The sequence below is a fragment of the Puma concolor genome, chromosome A1 (genome assembly GCF_028749965.1).
Source record: "Puma concolor isolate L17-30 chromosome A1, mPumCon1.1.hap2, whole genome shotgun sequence".
NCBI classification, from domain to species: domain Eukaryota; kingdom Metazoa; phylum Chordata; class Mammalia; order Carnivora; family Felidae; genus Puma; species Puma concolor.
This window is the reverse complement of record NC_141667.1, coordinates 175,627,207-175,645,766: the sequence shown is the minus strand read 5'-3', so window position 1 is coordinate 175,645,766 and position 18,560 is coordinate 175,627,207. Positions and strand designations below refer to the sequence as shown.

The following is an 18,560-nucleotide window of genomic DNA, read 5'->3' as shown; positions in this document are numbered from 1 at the left end:
GACGGAGCCACCCAGGTGCCCTTTCCCAGTCTAGTTTCAATATCTAAGGAGTTACAGCTACATTTTTCAAAAATAGTAAAATATCCACATTAACTAAAAAGACATTCAACATGTTGTTTCTCAACATGGATTATATTCTTTATTTTTTCTAAATGAACACATTTTCTTTAGTGGGAAATTTTTTGTCTAATTGTTTGCAGTTTTTATAAATTTGCCACACTATATGTTAGAGATATTACTCCATTCTAAATTTTAAATGTGAGTTTTTAGAACTCCTTTATTTTGAAAGCAGGTTGAAAAACTCATGAACACTGAATAAGGGCTATAGACCAGTTTGTGGTAACATACCAATGAATTTCCTTGTTTAGATATCCTACCACAGTTATTTGAAATGTCACCATCAAGTGACATTGGTGACTGAGGGGTACCCAAGACTCCACTCTTTTTGCATCATCTTGTGAGTCTATATTGATTTAAATATAAAAATATTTTTAAAAATTTGCTATAGCCCAATTATAAAACACCAGTAAATATTTAAAAATAGAAATATCCCTCACACAATTGGCATTTAAAACAACCTTCTTTTCAGAGACTTACTTCTAAAAGTCTTCAGTTTGGGGGCGCCTGGGTGGCTCAGTCGGTTAAGCAGCCAACTTCAGATCAGGTCACGATCTCGCAGTCCGTGAGTTCAAGCCCCGTGTCAGGCTCTGTGCTGACAGCTCAGAGCCTGGAGCCTGTTTCAGATTCTGTGTCTCCCTGTCTCTGACCCTCCCCAGTTCATGCTCTGTCTCTCCCTGTCTCAGAAATAAATAAACGTTAAAAAAAATTTTTTTTAAATAAAAAAAATAAAAGTCTTCAGTTTGAAGTGATGATTTTTTTTATTTTAATTCAAGCATGCAGTTGTGTCAATTCAAAAAATATGGGTCTGTGAACACGAAAGCTTAAACTTTGATGCTCCACACTCCATTTTCTTCTTCTTCAAATGCCCTTTATTTGACCAGGAGGGATGTCATTTCCAAAAGTACTGCGAGACCCACATTTAACTTGAACAACATTGTTCTTGTAGGTTATTAAGGCTGTTCAATTTTCTCTGTTGGTTGCTACCCTGAGTTGGAGACGAGACTCTTATAAAATGTCAGACTGAGAAAATTGTACTGGTTCCAACACAATTAAAAAAAAAAAAAAAAAGCTTAGGAATTAATGCTATCAATAGCCTTTGAAAACAAACTTAAAAACTAACAATTGAATGCTAAGAGGGATAAAACTGTCTTTCTTTTTTTCTTTGAATCTCAGTGTGGCCAAGAAATTGAGGAACACAATAGAGAGTTCAATTCACAAGGCTCTTCCTGAGTGCCTAAATCATCATTACAATGCCTGTTAACGATGTTCTTGTTTTGCAGAGCAGTGCAGGTTATGAGGGTGACAGAGTCCCTACAGCCTAAAAGATCTCAAATTTGCATCCCAGGTATTGACACGTGCTCCATATTGGTACTGGAATACTGAGTGAGAAGAATCAAAGCATCCTATAAAACCAATAGCAAGAAAACCAAAAATCCAACACAGTCCAAGGACGAAATTGCATAGCCAGCTCAGGTGAAAACAGAGTTGGTCTCTGGAGAAAGGCATCAGGGTCACGACAGAAGTCACAAGGCTATGGAAAACAAAATTCTGTGGGCACAAGTTTGTAGGATTGCAACCATATCAAATAAGTAGAATGCATAAGAATTTGAAATTCCACATAAATTCTGAATGGAAAATACAGAATTATTTTCTCTATTTTCTGCGACTGGCTTGGGATATATGTGGATAAAAGAAATTTTTAAGACAATATTGCTCCGTTGTGGATAAAATTTGCCATATTCACAAAATAGCCTATCTGGAGAGGATGATACTGTGACAGTGTGCTCTCAAGTTAAAAGTCACCAGGCTCCCCAGGGCACCTGGGTGGCTGAGTCAGCTAAGTGTCCAACTTCAGCTCAGGTCATGATCTCACAGTTCATGGGTTCAAGCCCCAGGTCAGGGTCTATGCTGACAGCTCAGAGCCTGGAGCCTGCTTTGGATTCTGTGTGCTGCTCTCTCTGCCCCTCCCCGACTTGCACTCTGTCAGTAATAAATAAATGTTAAAAAAATTTTTTTTCAAATCACCAAACTCCTCAATTTTGGTATCTTTTTTTTGTTTTCTTTTGCTGTTGGAAAATAAATTTTAAAAGTCATGGATATTAAACCATTCTCTAAATATCTTTATAAAGTAAGGCCAGTTATATTTTACTTCACTTATTTGATTTGAAGTACTTAATACACTAACTTTCTATTGCTGATCTTGTTAATTCTGTTTTATTAAAGCCAACATTAAACTACCAGAAAAAGTAAAAACCAAAAGGATATTACTTTGAATGCATAAAAAGTAAGGTGATTAGGGGCGCCTGGGTGGCGCAGTCGGTTAAGCGTCCGACTTCAGCCAGGTCACGATCTCGCGGTCTGTGAGTTCGAGCCCCGCGTCGGGCTCTGGGCTGATGGCTCAGAGCCTGGAGCCTGTTTCCGATTCTGTGTCTCCCTCTCTCTCTGCCCCTCCCCTGTTCATGCTCTGTCTCTCTCTGTCCCAAAAATAAATTTAAAAAAATAATAAAATAAAAAAAAAAAAGTAAGGTGATTAATGGATAGATAGAAGGATGGGTGGATATTCGAAAAAGTAAGTATAGGAAAATGTTAAATGGGGACCTAGGAGCGAGGGTATTATACATTATAACAGTCTTTCAACTTTTCTGTATGTTTGAAAACTTGTATAACATTTTGGAAATAAAATGCAAACATGTTCAAAAGAACAACCAGAATCTTCAGTGCCTAAGTAAATAAATAAATAAATAATAAGTAGCTTCATTTTCTGAAACAACGGATTAAGGATTTTGTCAGTATATGTCGTAAAAGTAAGAAAATGTTACCAACAAAACGAAGCCTTGCGTTAAAAACCGCAAACGCGTAGGAAGACAAATACCCTATGATGTCACTCATATGTGGAATCTAAAAAAACAAAACAAATGAATAAACAAACAAACAAACAAAAAGCAGAATCAGACCTGTAATTAGAGAGAACAAATGGTTGCCAGAAGGAAGAGGGGGGAGAATCCCTGAAGGGGAGAGGGAGGCACAGGCTTCTAGTTAGGGAACCAGCAAGGCACAGGGATGAAGTACAGCTCAGGGAATATAGTCAGTGGTACTATAATACTGTTGTGTGGTGACAGATGGAAACTGCACCAATGCTGAGCACAACGTAACATATAGAGAGGTTGAATCACAGTGTTGGACACCTGAAACTAATGCGACATTGTGTGTCAGGTAATACTGCAGTAAAAAATAAAGAAATCAAAACAAAACAAAACAAAATTCAAATGCGGTTTCTAGGCAAACGATGAAATGACGGAGATTAGGCAGAGTAGTGGAAAGTACCTATTTATGCAGAACTACCCTTTATTGGTACACCTTTACATTGATGTTACGCTTTGTCAATATCTAAATGTCCTTGACACGTAATGTCACCTGTGGGCCCAGCTCTGTGTCATCAGACTGTTAAGTCTCCACGAGATCCAAATGATACAAGTTAGACTTGTTCTCATGTCTGGAACACAAGAACAGCACCATATGGCTATTTGACGAAAACACCAAAATTAGGTGGAATCAGCCAAATAAATATGATAATAATTTTGTGTCTAGTCATAAAAAAAGAGTTTTCTGTATTTTTTTTTTCCTGTTGTTGGTTCATACTGTTTTAAATAGTCTTTCCTCTTGAAGTCAAATTAGAATTTTCATTGAGTCCAAAAGAGATTTTAGTGATTTAGAACCGATGGACTCAGAAGAACCTCAGCTTTTCTTATTCAAGGCAAATGCCACTCCATCATTAGTTGAATTACTGCAAGGATTTCTCCTTACATTCAACACTGGGGTCCATTTTCCACAAAGTGCCCAGAACTGCAAAGCTTCAAATGCCTGAAGACATTGCCTTGGCAGTTCCATTGCTTCTAAGCAGGCCTGGATCTTAGAAATGCCAGACAAGTTGATATCGATCCTTTTTAAAAAGTTAGGTACAAAGGAAGTGTATCTGCCAACCTCCTTTAGAAACAGGGTCAGATAACCAGTTGGAAAATTTTCTAAAGGTGTCACATTAAACTTTAATCATACCTACATTTTTATGGAGCCTTTAACTTGGCAAATTGCTTTCACGTGCATTATCTCATTTCACGTTCTATTGCGATGAAATGGTGTCCAGGTTCTAGAGCTGAATTACGATGACATAGATACCAAAATGTTGATGGGGACGTTTGATGAAAATCGAATATTATGCTATCGACCAAGTATTTGACAGGAGTGGACTGGCTTCGAGCTCACGTATGACAAAGGGTTAAGATTCTAATAGTTGCTTTGCTCCACTTGCTGGAGGTTTTGAGAGCCATTTCTCCGTTTTGTTTTTGTTTTGTTTTTTTTTTTTCAAGGAGAAAATGAGTTACCTCTTTTAATTTCCTCCCTCTCATCCTTCTTATTTCTGATTTTCTTTTTTCTTGTCAATAATTCTGCAGGTCAGCCCCACCCCGGGCTGCATCCGAGCTCTCATGAAGATGCTGTACTGCCCATACTGCCGGGGACTTGTCACCGTGAGGCCCTGCAACAACTATTGCCTGAACGTCATGAAGGGCTGCCTGGCCAATCAGGCTGATCTGGACACTGAATGGAATCTGTTTATAGGTAAGGAGCGTTTAGACGGATCCATGCCCTAGATTACAGAGACATAGATTACCAGCCAGAGGTTGTGGGGCCCCATGGGCAGGTCTGCCGTTGTGATGATTTAAATGCAAAAGAGGATTAAGTGCAAAAACAAAAACAGAAAGCAGCTGCTAGCAAATTATAAAGGTGACATTTTTCTCCTTCTTTTTTAAATCCTGAAAAACAGGGTACCCTGGTACGTTTGTGAGGGACAGTCCTGGTAAAGATTGTACAAGCGAGCGTTGTTGAATTAGCTGATCTCTCTGACAAGGATAAAAAGTACTCTTGTCGAGTTTCTGGGAGTTCCTGTGGAAAGGGGGGAAAAATCTCCTTAAAAAGAAAATCCTCAGGACTAGTTCTTATTTCTAGTCCCTCAACATAGTCACAGATACTAGTAAAACACTCCTTCCTTGGACATCCATGATGAAAATAGCGCGGTATTTTTGCCGAAATATGCAAATCTTCTTCCTCGTGCTGTGGAGAAGGGGGCTTCAAGCCCTCAACGTGAGACAGCCTTCCTGTCTTTAGAAGGTACAATGGAAAGTGGGGGAGACGCAGGGACAGTCTGTGAGTCGTGGCTCTGGTCTTGGGTTGCAGGAATCGCTCAGGGTGAAGTGCGCTGCCAAAAGATATTTCCCAAATTGCTATCCAAGGATAAAAGGACAAATTTTACAGGCAGTCTTCTCCCAGGAAAACACACAGGCCTTGAAAGAGTGAATGTGTTTTCTCCCCCTCTGACAAAAGCCCTTCAAATAAAAGTACTTTCGATAGCATTTACTGCAATTACATGGTGACGGGCAGAGTGGTGCACATCACAGGGCAATTCCTTAGCTTCTGGGGGCCTTCATCATTTATGCATACCTCTAAACCAGAAGGCACGCATGAAGTCTTCTGACATCTAAGTTTGGGGTAGGGTAGGAAAAAGATCTAAGATGGGTTGGAATGTGGCGAAACCTAAGCTCATCGTGCAAAAGACGGGATTCGGTTGCAAGCATTGCCCTTTGGCAGTGAAACCCACCGGCTAACATGCTGTTATGCTTAGGAAGGCCAGGGAAAATGGTTTGGAAGTTTTAAGCAAAAAAGAGTAAATTTTAGAGTGGGTAGATTCCAATGGAACTCATCCAACAAAATCCCAGAAATCATTTCAGGGAGAATAAATTGAAATACTGTTCTCTCTTCCTTTAGTGGGAGTACGGAATCTGTCTGCATGATCTTGGGTTACTTTATTTGAAAAATGAGGAAGTGTTTGAAAAGTTTAATCATTAAAGTACCCTTCTAACTCAGAAATGATATGATTCTTTGCTAAGATTTTGGACGGGAGTATGAATTTTTTAGAAAGGTAATAAGAATAACTCGATCTTCTAAAATATGAATTTAGATTAATTTTGGCAGAGACACTCTCCAAATAATGGTAATTAAAAAGTACTCTCATCAAGAAATCTAAAAATATTGCCACATTTTAAAACCAGATTAAACCTCATTGCCATCACTTTGAGTCATATAGATTATTCATACTTTTTGGTTGAAACTACCCTAATTTATAGCACAGTTAAATAGTCTTTGCTCAGCCTGCACCTTATTGAGGAAGGTGGACATGTGGATTTTGTTACTTAGAGCAGGACGTGATTAAGAATGAGACTATAAGGCTTTTAATTTAGAAGAGCAACAGTGACTTCCTTATTGGCTTTTTCTCCTCAGTGCTGGTTGGCTATTTTAACATCATACCTTCAATCAGTTGGCTTTCCCGGATGCCAATTAGATGTGAAATTGAATGTCTGGAAAACCGTTTGATTTAAAAACCCAGATTTGAACCCACCATGTGTTGGATGTACTATAACTAAAAGAGAGCCTGGTGGTTAGTCCTACATTAATATATTTCATACCCTTTGTTTCTATATCTCATTTTTTATTAGTCTTGGATATCAGTGAGAAAATTCTTCTTTTTTCTTTCCCCTGGCTCTGCTATGGCACCGAGAATTGACCACCAACATAGATTTTGGAGCAAAATGTGTTCTTGCTAATACTTGTCCCGATGTGAAGTTCACAAACTTGTCACAGAAATCAGGCAAATGTGCCACCTGTGTTTTCCACATATGCATCCGAGATGACAGTGTCATAGGCTTCATGAATGCAGCAGGGAAGGCCAGTGAGCAAATCAATAATCCAACAGTAATTACATAGAAAGCCCTTTCTCTGGTTGGCATCTGTAGCCCATCACCCTTGGGCTTCTAACATCTTTCCATCAGTTCCTCCACTCCTGTTGCTGTCAGTCACATGACATCTCTATCTGCTGCATTCATGCCCCAGTCTGTACATTTTTATGTGTTTTTTTTTTTTTTTTTTTTTATGTCCTCATCTAAAATGCTAACAGTGGATGCAATCAATGGTCAATAAAGACAAGAATTGAACCGGTGATACATTCTCATGATCTTTGCTATGTCACAAATTAATTGAAAGTGAGTTATGGGGTGCCTGGGTGGCTCGGTCGGTTAAACATCCAACTCTTGATTTCGGCCCAAGTCATGATCCCAGGGTCGTGGGTTCAAGCCCATCATCAGGCTCTGCACTGAGTGTGGAGCTTGCTTAAGATTCTATCTCTCCCCCTCACCTGCTTGTGCTCTCTCTCTCTCTTTCTCTCAAAAAATAAGTGAATTGTATTTATTTTGAATTCAGTTGTTGTGTGGATTTGTCAGTAAAAAGGTATTTCACTGACAAAATAAAATGTTCTAAGTGTTCAGCTAAAAAACCCAATGGTATTCCATTCACTTCTGAAGTTCCATAGTTTTTTAATTTTCATTTTTTTGCAATCCTAGAAAAAAAAAATCAAGAGTCTACTCAGGATGCATTTCTATTGTTTTCCTGATGTAAGCAGGACCTGGGGAAACATAAGAGTGGTTTGTAGTCCGCTCTGCTCTCACTCCTAGGAACCATGCAGGAAGAAAGAGACATCATTTGAGGCATTGACAGGCACGGCTTAGGCACTTACCCCAGGTGTTGCTCTAAATTCATACTCAGCTTGGGGCACCTGGGTGGCTCGGTCGGTTAAGCGTCTGACTTCAGCTCAGGTCATGATCTCATGGTCCGTGAGTTCGAGCCCCGTGTTGGGCTCTGTGCTGACAGCTCAGAGCCTGGAGCCTGTTTCAGATTCTGTGTCTCCCTCTCTCTCTGTCCCTCCCCTGTTCATGCTCTGTCTCTCTCTGTCTCAAAAATAAATAAACGTTAAAAAAAAAAATTTTAAATTCATGCTCAGCTTATTCCAGCCTAGCCTTTGAGTGTTGCCTGCGTGCAAAGGCCTTTTCTCGGAAAATGTTTATTATGTAAATTAAAATTTCCTAAAAGGAAACAGTTTGTGGGCAGAATTCATTTTCAGTAATACCCTGCGGTTATTTTGAGTCTTTGGCATTGATACCAACCCTCCATGGATAAGAGCTATTCTATTTGACAAGGGGCCGTGTTGCAGATTACACCTAGCTCATGAGCACAAAAGTTAAGGCTGAAATTATATTTTTGTAGCTGCAATAAATCTTGCATCTAATTTCAAATCTAGGATATGTGGGACAGCCTCCTCCAAACATCTGGTACCTTCGAAGACTTAATAGACTGTAAAAAATGGAGAAAGAAAACAAGGGTGTGGGGACAAAAGTGCTGATAAGATCAAAGGCAAAAATGCTGTTTGTTTTGTAATATTTTTTATCACTGAAATAGTAGAGGATATTTATTACTGCAAGCATAAGAGAAACTTATCACTATAGTTCCATAAAAGTGAGAACTGAAGATGTTTGTGTCCCAACAATGCACCCTAATAATTTAGACTATCCCAGTTAGTAAGACTCTAATGATCTTAACCTATTAATTCAATGCCTGATATATTGAATAAGTTAGACACATGCTTTTTTTTTTATGCTAGGGGAACTTAATGTAGTTAACATTAATTATAATCAACTATGATAAAGTGTTAGGAAACTGGAAGCACAGGATGAGAAGTTTCTACTCAGCAGGGAACTTAATCTAGTCTAGGGTGTTAGGGAAGCTGTACCTTGGTAAATATAGAATAAAATAGTAAAGAAGACAGTATTGAATTAGTGTTGTCAGACATAATTGATGTTGAATAGCTGTAACATACAGAATTGGCGGAATACTGTATGGGCCCCAAATATTTACAAGTAGCCTATGACAGTTTCAATAGTCTGGTATGATCAGTCAGTGATCGATAAATACTTATTTGATTTATTTTCTAAACGATTTGTGATCAAGTCTCATCACTACCACTGTCACTGACTTGAACTGAGAAGATTCAGAGAATTTGTGTTAATTTTTGTAAAGAGAAGGTTGGGTCCCTAATATATAGATACTCTCCAATGTAAAAAGGAGAAGACGGAAGAGGAGAAAAGGAAGAAAGGAAGGAAGGAAGGAAGGAAGGAAGGAAGGAAGGAAGGAAGGAAGGAGGGAAGGAGGGAAGGAGGGAAGGAAGGAAGGAAGGAAGGAAGGAAGGAAGGAAGGAAGGAATAGAGAGGGAGAAAGGAAGGAAGGGAAGGAGGGAGGAAGGAAGAGACAGAGCAAGAGGAAGGAAGGATGGATGCACAGTAGGAAGAAAGGGAGGGAGGGAGGAAGGGAAAAGCCAGCAAAGCAGCTTGATTTTTAGTTTAGGTCTTGAGCACTTATAGTCCAGACAATCCAGTGATATCAAACTTTCTGGGCTTTCTTTTTCCTTTCCAACTAGCCAGTTATTAAGTGTAAGGCATCCTAAAGACAGCAAACTGGCATGAGAGCATCAAACATGGAGTGCAAGGTGGGCACTACACCTGTGCCTGGCCTAGAGACCCTGCAGTGGGTATTATCCATTCATCTTCTGAGATTCATTAATACAACAGATGTTTACTAAGTAGCTGGTATGGACCTTGTTCTGGTTTATGCATGAGGCTAGAGCAGACGAGACCCTGCCTGCTGAGAATATGGCTCACTGTATGTTCTCTGATGGAATAAATGGAAACAACTAGACAGAGAAATGGAAGGGAATGCAGTAAGAGGCTGTTCTATTTTACTTTGTAAGTCTACTCTTTTAATGGAAGTATGACTAATTCAGTAATTTAAAAAACACATATCCCTGATGTTAATGGACTCGTGAGTGCAGGGATGGCAGAAACAAATCAGATAATGAACCTGGTTCCTTCATTGTGACAGCTGCTATCAAGTTGTAAATTAGAGCCAGCCGCAAGGAAGCTGTGTTAGGTCGGTCAAATGACTAGTGTCATGTAATAAATGGCTACTTTGGTGTACAAATTACTTTCTTAGGACCTGAAAGAGTTGTTTATCTGCAAGGTATTTTGTAGATTCACAACTTTGGGGGAAATGTTGCTAGAAAAACATTTATTGTTTCTAGTAAATAAACTTGGATTCTCTTTTTATAAAATACACAGCACTGTGTGATGTTGCATTTCAGCAGGATATAAAATAAACACAGGGCACCGTTTCAAGCATTTGTATAAGATGCTCCTCTTTCAAAGACTTTCTTCGATGTGAAATTCTATAATATAAATCTGACAAATTTTTAGTCACAAAGAATTCCATAGTAAATATGATAGGACTCTAGCTGATAGATCCTGAAATGCCATGTTTTAAAAACCCCTAGACCCTAAACATAGAAAATCATTTCCTTTCAACCAAAGAAAAAGAAAAAATTTAAGAATTGTATTTAGCAGCAAGCTTCAAGGTATCTTGGTCTCCACTTTGTATAAGACAAGAGCTTGGTTGCAAATACAGTCTAGAAACACAACTCTTAAATTGAGGAACAAAAGCCAAAGCAATTATTTTAGAATCTGATCTCACCATTACCTACAGAACTTGCTTTTGCTCATGTGCATTCCTAAAAGCAGCAAGAGGGATATTAAAAAAAAAAAAAAAAAAAAAAAAAAAAACCACTTGATTTTCTCAGTTGAAATCTAACCCCACCCAGCTCCTGCCTTCCTTTTATAGTCATTGATTCAATATTTCTCATTTCTCATGGACATTTATCATATGTTGTATTCTCTCTGTGATGCTGGCAGAATCCACAAGCAGTACTAACTCCTCAGTGAGAAAAAAAAAAAAAGAGAGAGAAGAAGAAAGCAAGAAAGAAAACACTTGGCTGGTACCCAGCAGCCTTTCACGAGCTGCATTTGTTATCAATTTCCTACGTTTAGAAAATGGTTTACTTCTGAACTCTGCATATGTGAAAGTGTTTTTATGTGGTGCAATAGGGTTAATGCCTTGATGGTGCTATCTTGTATGAGGCTATTAGACAAACACTGCGGCAGGCGTTTCTTAACCTCTGAACACTCACTAATGTTCATCTTGAGGCAACAACTCAAAGGATTCATGGGACTGCAATTTCTGTTCTGCATCAGGCAAATTTTCTCACGGATCAAAGCAGGCAAAGCACATCAGTCCTAAAATTATTTGGTGCAGTAGACAAGTAGTCATTCAAGGTGCATGTGTATTTCCTTTGCCTCCAGTGCCTCTGTACGTATATGTACAGTTTCCTCTTGTACGTATGTCTATCCTACTTCCCACATACTCGACTTCTATACAATTCATAATTACTGATGACTGCAAATATGATATTCTGAACTAGACTTTCATGTTGGAATCCATGGTGGTATATAATATGACACCAACCAATGGCCTATAACAAGGCATAACTATTTTTGCAAGTCTAATATTCTCTAGGATGTAAGATACTCCATTTATAATAGGAAGTTCACTGAAATATCTCTTATACCTTATTAAGCTCTCCAATTCCTATGAGAACCAGCAACAGAAGGATTTAGTTTACCAGGAGAAAGCAGACCATACCACAGATGATGAGAATTGCCTTTGTATTGGGGATTTTGCTTCTAATTTACACTTCAATTTCAGTGTTTTCTATGCGTAAGTGGTTTAATTTGATAATTATATCCAAAGGACTTTGTTTGTAATGATTGACATCTGATTTTAATAAATTTTGCTAGTTTTCACGGTTATGTCTCAGCTTTGAGCTAAAACACAGGATGTCTGGCTTTTGGCATCCCAAGAGAAAACATTTGATGATTCCTCAGAATGGAATTAAATAGATTCCAAAAGACCCAGGATCCCAGGTAAAATTCAACACTCTAAACATTAGCCTGATGACTTTCCTAGCAATTTCAATTCCAGGAAATAAGAGGAGCATGAGGTAGAAGAAATTGAACTAGAAGAAGAAACTAGAACTAGAAATTGAACTAGAAGAAATTGAAGAAACTAGAACATAAGAAATATAAATGGAGCTAAATATGTGGGTTGTTAAAGCATTAAACTACGTGGCTATTCACAAATAACAAACTTATAACAAGCCCCAGGGCTACCGTAACCAAAAAGTCCTTCATGAGGTGACTGATTTAATAGAATAAAGGAGTGGTTTACCTTCTGAGACATTTAGATCACTGTTAAAATCCTGACTACTAGCTGAAGTGAAAATCTTTGTTTTAACCCAAATAATAAATGCTCGTGTGATATTGCAATGCTATGTTAAAATGTCTTAATAATAGTAGTGTTAATGAGGGTACTTAGATTTCTTTTCCCCTAAATGTCACATTTACACATATGTATATGTGAATAATTACATATCTACTTATCATCTATCTATATATCTATCTATATCTTCCAATTGCATTAAAAGCTCCTTTAATTCACGATTATCTCAAGAGCAGAACTGCTGATCATGTCTTTATGTTTGAGTCATTTTTGAAACTAGCTTTAATTTTCCTCAGGCTTGTTTCTTTAACAACTATAGAGACTTTTAGAATCTTATTATCTTCATCATGTTGTCTTTGTGATTTGTTTATTATGAACAACCCTCCAAGGAGCCAGGGGTGGAAGCCAGGTTAGAAGAGATGGCCCCATGAATTATTCTGATGGGTAAAGGCATGTTTTCATTGGTCACTCTAAAAGGGAAATGGATATAAATGTCCTTGGGAGTAATTTAAACTTTGAGAACCTTCATGATATATGAAAACTTTGAGCTTATAATTCATTTAAAAATATCATGCCTACAGATACTTGGTAAGGTGGCCAGGAGAGAATTTAAATTAAAATAGAGCATGAAATATTCCTTGTCCTTCAAATAACAGCTTATATATAAATCCCACATAAAAAAAGATATGTCCTCGATTTTTTTCTCTGCATGGATTTAAATAATTTGCTACGCTAAGAATGTTCTTTATTATAACCTCAGAAGAAGTGAAAATTACAAAAAGAAATGAAAATAAGTCATTGAATATATGACATTACACCAAGAAGGGATGTATCTATCTGCATCACATTTTTATTCTTTAAGGTGCAGGATCTTCTAGAAAGATAACACTGATAATTAAATGCCAACAAAGTCAGTCAGTATTCACTACTAAAATCTCAATACTTAGGAAATAGAGCAATTAGAGTAATGTAATGAGAGGCCTGAGAATACTATTGGATGGCATGAATAAGTTAGTAGATGTGAGAGACTTCGGGATGTAGCAGTGATTGCCAGAGCTGATGTGGTTTTCAGATTGACTCAATCAGTAAATGACCCTGCCCTATCTCAGCCCTACATCTATCTCTCTGGTAGTTACATGCCAGCTTGAAGTCTTTTCTCCCAGGGTAGCAGGACCATAGTTCCAGAAGGTAATTCATTGACTTCAATAGGAAGAGTATTCTCAAAATCCACAACCATCAACTGGTGAAGGCTGTTGGGAGTTCTTGATATTATCACTTATGCATGTGTCTCCATGGTTTTCCAAATTCAATGTTCTCGATTATTGTTAGATTAGTTCCTTATTTTTATTTTTTTTAAATTTTTTTTAACGTTTATTTATGAGACAGAGAGAGACAGAGCATGAATGGGGGAGGGTCAGAGAGAGAGGAAGACACAGAATCCGAAACAGGCTCCAGGCTCTGAGCAGTCAGCACAGAGCCCGACGCGGGGCCTGAACTCATGGACCACGAGATCATGACCTGAGCCGAAGTCGGACGCTTAACCGACTGAACCACCCAGGCGCCCCTAGTTCCTTATTTTTATTTATTTTTTTTTTAATTTTTTTTTTCAACGTTTATTTATTTTTGGGACAGAGAGAGACAGAGCATGAACGGGGGAGGGGCACAGAGAGAGGGAGACACAGAATCGGAAACAGGCTCCAGGCTCTGAGCCATCAGCCCAGAGCCTGACGCGGGGCTCGAACTCACGGACCGCGAGATCGTGACCTGGCTGAAGTCGGACGCTTAACCGACTGCGCCACCCAGGCGCCCCCCTAGTTCCTTATTTTTAAAACAGCTTAGTGTTTCAAACTCTTCTGTGTTAACATAGTCGTAGAAACATATTCCATCATCCAAAACCTATGTGCAATACCCAACCAGATGGGAGAACTGAAATTGTCATTAGTCCTAAGAATGTTAGGACTAATTCTACAAATACTAATACACAGTGCATTTTGAGGGTTCAGATCAGGCACAGGACCTGACCTCTGAAAGGTAATTCTACACAGTGAAATACACATGTCCCTTCATTAATCAGCCTGGTAGTATTTTTTATTGAATCACTGTGTTGATTGAATAAAATATTTGGCAAAGTTTTGGTGATCCAATTTAACATGTGCCTAATACTACCTTTATTGACTGAAAATCCAGATATATATTTCCCGAAGTTGGCCATGAGAGAATGTTTAAATGTGTCTTGCTACTTAATTACAATCATAGTATCCAACTTCTAAAACTATGAGAGAGTTGTAAGAAACTTTATTCACCTATCTTTGTGGTTCTGGCTTTCGTTCAAGAGAACATTTACACCCATAGCAATAATAGCTAACAGCAGTTGGACACTTACTTTAACCAGGAAGTACTGTAATCACTTTATACTTTCAATCCTTAAAACAATCCTATGAAGTAGTTCATATTATGATCCCTATCGTACAGAAGGGAAAACTGAGACCAGATAAGTTAAGTGACATATCCAAGGCCATATAACTTGTAAGTTGCAATACCAGGATTTGGCTTTAGAGCCCAGGTTCTTAACCACTACATAAATTAATCCTTACTAAGTGTTTAGAAAGTAATCCTTAGTCTTTGGCTGCATAGGATGATGGGATATGTTGGGGGAAATAGAACATTGCCAGCACTAACTAATAGAATCTTCCGTCAACGATGGAAATGGTCTGTGTCTGTATTGTCTAAGATAGTAGCCACTAGCCACATGGGCTATTGAGCACTTGAAATGTATCGAGTGAGACTGAAAAACTGAGTTTTTATTTTATTTAATTTTATGTAATTTAAATTTACTCACATGCAGCTATTGGGCACCTAAAATATGGTTAGTGTATCTGAGGTGCTAAATTTTTCATTTATTTGTAGGTAGTTTACATTTTAATCACTGTAGATGGCTAGCAGCTCTGGTGTTGGACACTGCAGGTTTAGACCATTAAAGCACCTAAAGACTCAATGACATGGCTTAGCACCTGAATCTATCTGATTCTCTTCAAGAAGATATTTTTATTAGAGGCCTTTTTGGTGCTTAGATCCACACTAAGGATATGGTAGACATAAAAGAAATAAAAACCATACCACTGGATCCTGGGAAATTATAATTTTCCAAAGATATGAAATGTGTATTTTCAAAGTGGGAGTTGGGTTAAGTGAAGACAACATAGTTAAGAGCAATAGTCTTTGAATCACTGCATGAGTTCGAATCCTGACTTCATCTTTTATTATATGTGGTACTTGGGGAACGTTAACCTTCAAAAATCTCACTTTTCTCATCAATAAACTGGAGATTATAGTACCTAGCTCTTAGCGTTGTGTGGATTAAACTAGATAGAGCATGGAAATCTGAGGGGTTGAGACGTGTCCACAGAGATAGCACTGACAGAGAAGCACTGTGGTTCTCTATTCAGGTGAAAAACCTGTGAAGGTATGAACAGAAAATAGAATAGAAAGTAGAAGACAACAGAGTAGGCAAGGAGGCGGGACAACATCAGACACCAGAAATAGGCAAAAGAGATAACAAGGGCGGACAGAAAAACCACAGGAAAATGGTCAGAGGATAGTTAATTAGTAAGAAACTAAAGGTACAAGATTAGAGGAAGTGCATTTCATCAAGCCAGCTTCTTCTTATCCCTGCTCAGGATTCACCTAAGTTCCTGAGAGATGGGACTCATCCCAGTAGAGATGAATTTGCCTTTGCTCAAGTGAATAAGCACTTGGTGAGACAGGTTGGAAAACTGTGAGTTCAAACTCACAGTTTGAACTGTGAGTTCAAACAGGCATGATGTGCTCAGGTACCTGTGAGGAAACCAAACTGGGAAAAAAAAAAAAAAAAAAGGATACTTGCTGGTATGCACTGGGAGGTAAGATTGGTCATAATTGAACTGTTTATGCTTTGAAAGGAAGGCCAAACAGTTGACTTTCTCTTGTCGTATAGGCAATGACAAGTCACAGGGTATTTTTATTCAGGGAAGGGCAGGATCTAAGTATTAATCTGGAAGCCAAGGAAAGGAAGGTTTCAGATGAATGAGACTAATGGAGGGGTCCTCTCAGCATGGAAGGAGAAAGGAAGACAGCACTCACAGTAGAGTTGGGAAAACAATTTATAGGACTTCATGTCTGAATATCTAGGTCACTAGATGCAGAGGGGCAAGGAAAGAAATCCATCAGTTATGACTGAGATAAGCACACAAAAGAAAGATGGTGTCAGCAAATACAAAAGCTAGTTTGGAGTATGGCGAACATGGATTTCTTCAATCTGTTTACGGCTTGATGGATTTGAGAAACAGTGGGACCAAAAACTGGGCATATCCAATTGGATGCTGAAAATAGTACTGTTCTGTAGTAGTGTTCACAAAACAGGAGCTAGGGATGCCAAGAACCATTGGAGGGTTTCCATAGCCCAAATGGATCTGCGGCCAACTTTCCTAATCAACTCCAACAGATTGTGCCCAGAATCCTCTCTCCTGGGTACCACACGGTGCCTACATGTTCCTTCCCTGCGTAGCTATACTGTCTTTACCTCTACATGTTAAATATTTAACAGCCTGCTCATCAGTATGTATTCTCAGAATGAGCCTATATCTGTAATCCCCAACCTCTTTAATTAAGTGTAGTCAGAATGTCAACTGTGCAAACATAAGAATGCTTAACATAATGATTCAATGGAGACAGGCTTACATTGCTCCCCCAAATATATTTCCTCAAGATTCAAGAACCCCTTGATGGTCAAATTTATCACACACATTGACATTTATAACTGCAGTCAATCCAAGAGGAAATTTATTTTCTATTGGCTTTGGCTTTTGCAGTCCTCAATGCATGAAATCTAGGATTACTTTGTTCATTTCTGGCCACTGCCAAGTCTGAATTTCAAGTTGAGGCATGAAATTTGTTAATTTTATTAAAAAACTTGCCCCAGGGCATTCGTTTTCTTCACTGGCCAGAATACCATGTATGAGAAAGCAGCCCATGACTTCACTGCCTGCCTTGTGGCACAGTTGTCTCCAATGAAGACTGAACATGTAAGGACCCATATAATCTATTCATTGGTTTCTGAACATGGGGTTCCCCCCCCAACACACACACGACCCACCCAAAGAGCAAGACAAATAGACACGATGAAGCTTTTGCAATGCAACTTTGCAAGGAGCAGTGAGATGGTTTTTGAATCCGATATTGCCAAGTTACTGATTTAAGAATGCCCTAGAGTATAAATTATTTCTCTCAACCTCCAGAGTGACTTTTGTCAAATGCCTTCTGCTTAGCCCATTAAGGGTGAAAACCATGAAATATTATTTGATTTGTAACTCAAGAAAATGCCCTAAAACCACCTGTCCCTCTTTGGAAAACTGCCAGAACAAAGTGAGAGGAAAGGTTCAGTCTGAGAACAATAATTTGAAGTTGCCCCATGTGGCTCTGATCAAAGGTTGAGCCCGTGGGCTGCATTCAGGCTTCCGGTCTTTTCAGGAGGATTTACATTTATTTTTCTTAACCCACGTGGGAGTCCCGGGTTTTGAGATCAAAATTTCAAATAGTTTAATAGTGGCCATGCAACATTTTAAAAATAAAATCTGACAATGAGTTGTGTTGAATAGCTATTGCATTTCCTTTGAATTCCGTTTGGGGAAGTTAGTTTCAGGATTCATTTAATTTCCATATGGAATTGGTAGATATTAAATTCCATTTCTCCCGAGTGCCTCAGGACTTTTAAAAAAATCATTTTACTTCTGCTGTGCCGTGCCTCGATCCCTATCCACTTGATCTATGATCACTGGGCATTGGATTGCTAGTGTTCATTATACACTTGTTAAATCAACCTTTAAAATGTAAGGCAAGAAAAGTTTAATTTAAAGCTGCACCAGGCATTTGTTGAAGATGCAGAAGTTAATAGTTTGGAAATACAAGATGATAAAGAATAAGCCTCAGTCGACAAATTGATTAAAAGACGAAAATCAAATTCTTTAATCAGAAATGTCTGACCTGGCAGAGAAGGAGCTACTTGAGAGCTAGTGTGGTAGTTTAGGAAGGTGCCCGTGATCCTCTCTGATAAATCCATGTCCATTTATACAGAAAAGTCACAGTAATATGTGCTGAGAGAATAAGGATACCAGCATCAAATTATTTGCTGCTGGAACGCATTCAGGGCCTTATTTTAAGATTTAGGTTTGCCTTTCATGGAATACGTATTGTCTGCCAGGTGATATCATACATGATATTTTTATGCTTTAATAATAATGGGTTGTAATTAGTACATCATTTTTGCTTCCACAGTGTTCCTCTATTTCATTTAAATATCTTAAGGT

The 18,560-nt window shown here is 38.4% G+C and overlaps 1 protein-coding gene across 2 annotated transcripts in view; it reads left to right on the top strand.

The window, feature by feature from the left end:
- GPC6 (glypican 6) overlaps positions 1-18,560 on the top strand; it is a 1,121,471-nt gene that overhangs the window by 760,195 nt on the left and 342,716 nt on the right. For both annotated transcript variants that reach the window (XM_086709530.1, XM_025924536.2), the window contains exon 4: positions 4,569-4,734. In XM_086709530.1, coding sequence (XP_086565656.1) covers positions 4,569-4,734 — 166 coding nt within the window. The remainder of the gene's footprint in view (positions 1-4,568; positions 4,735-18,560) is intronic.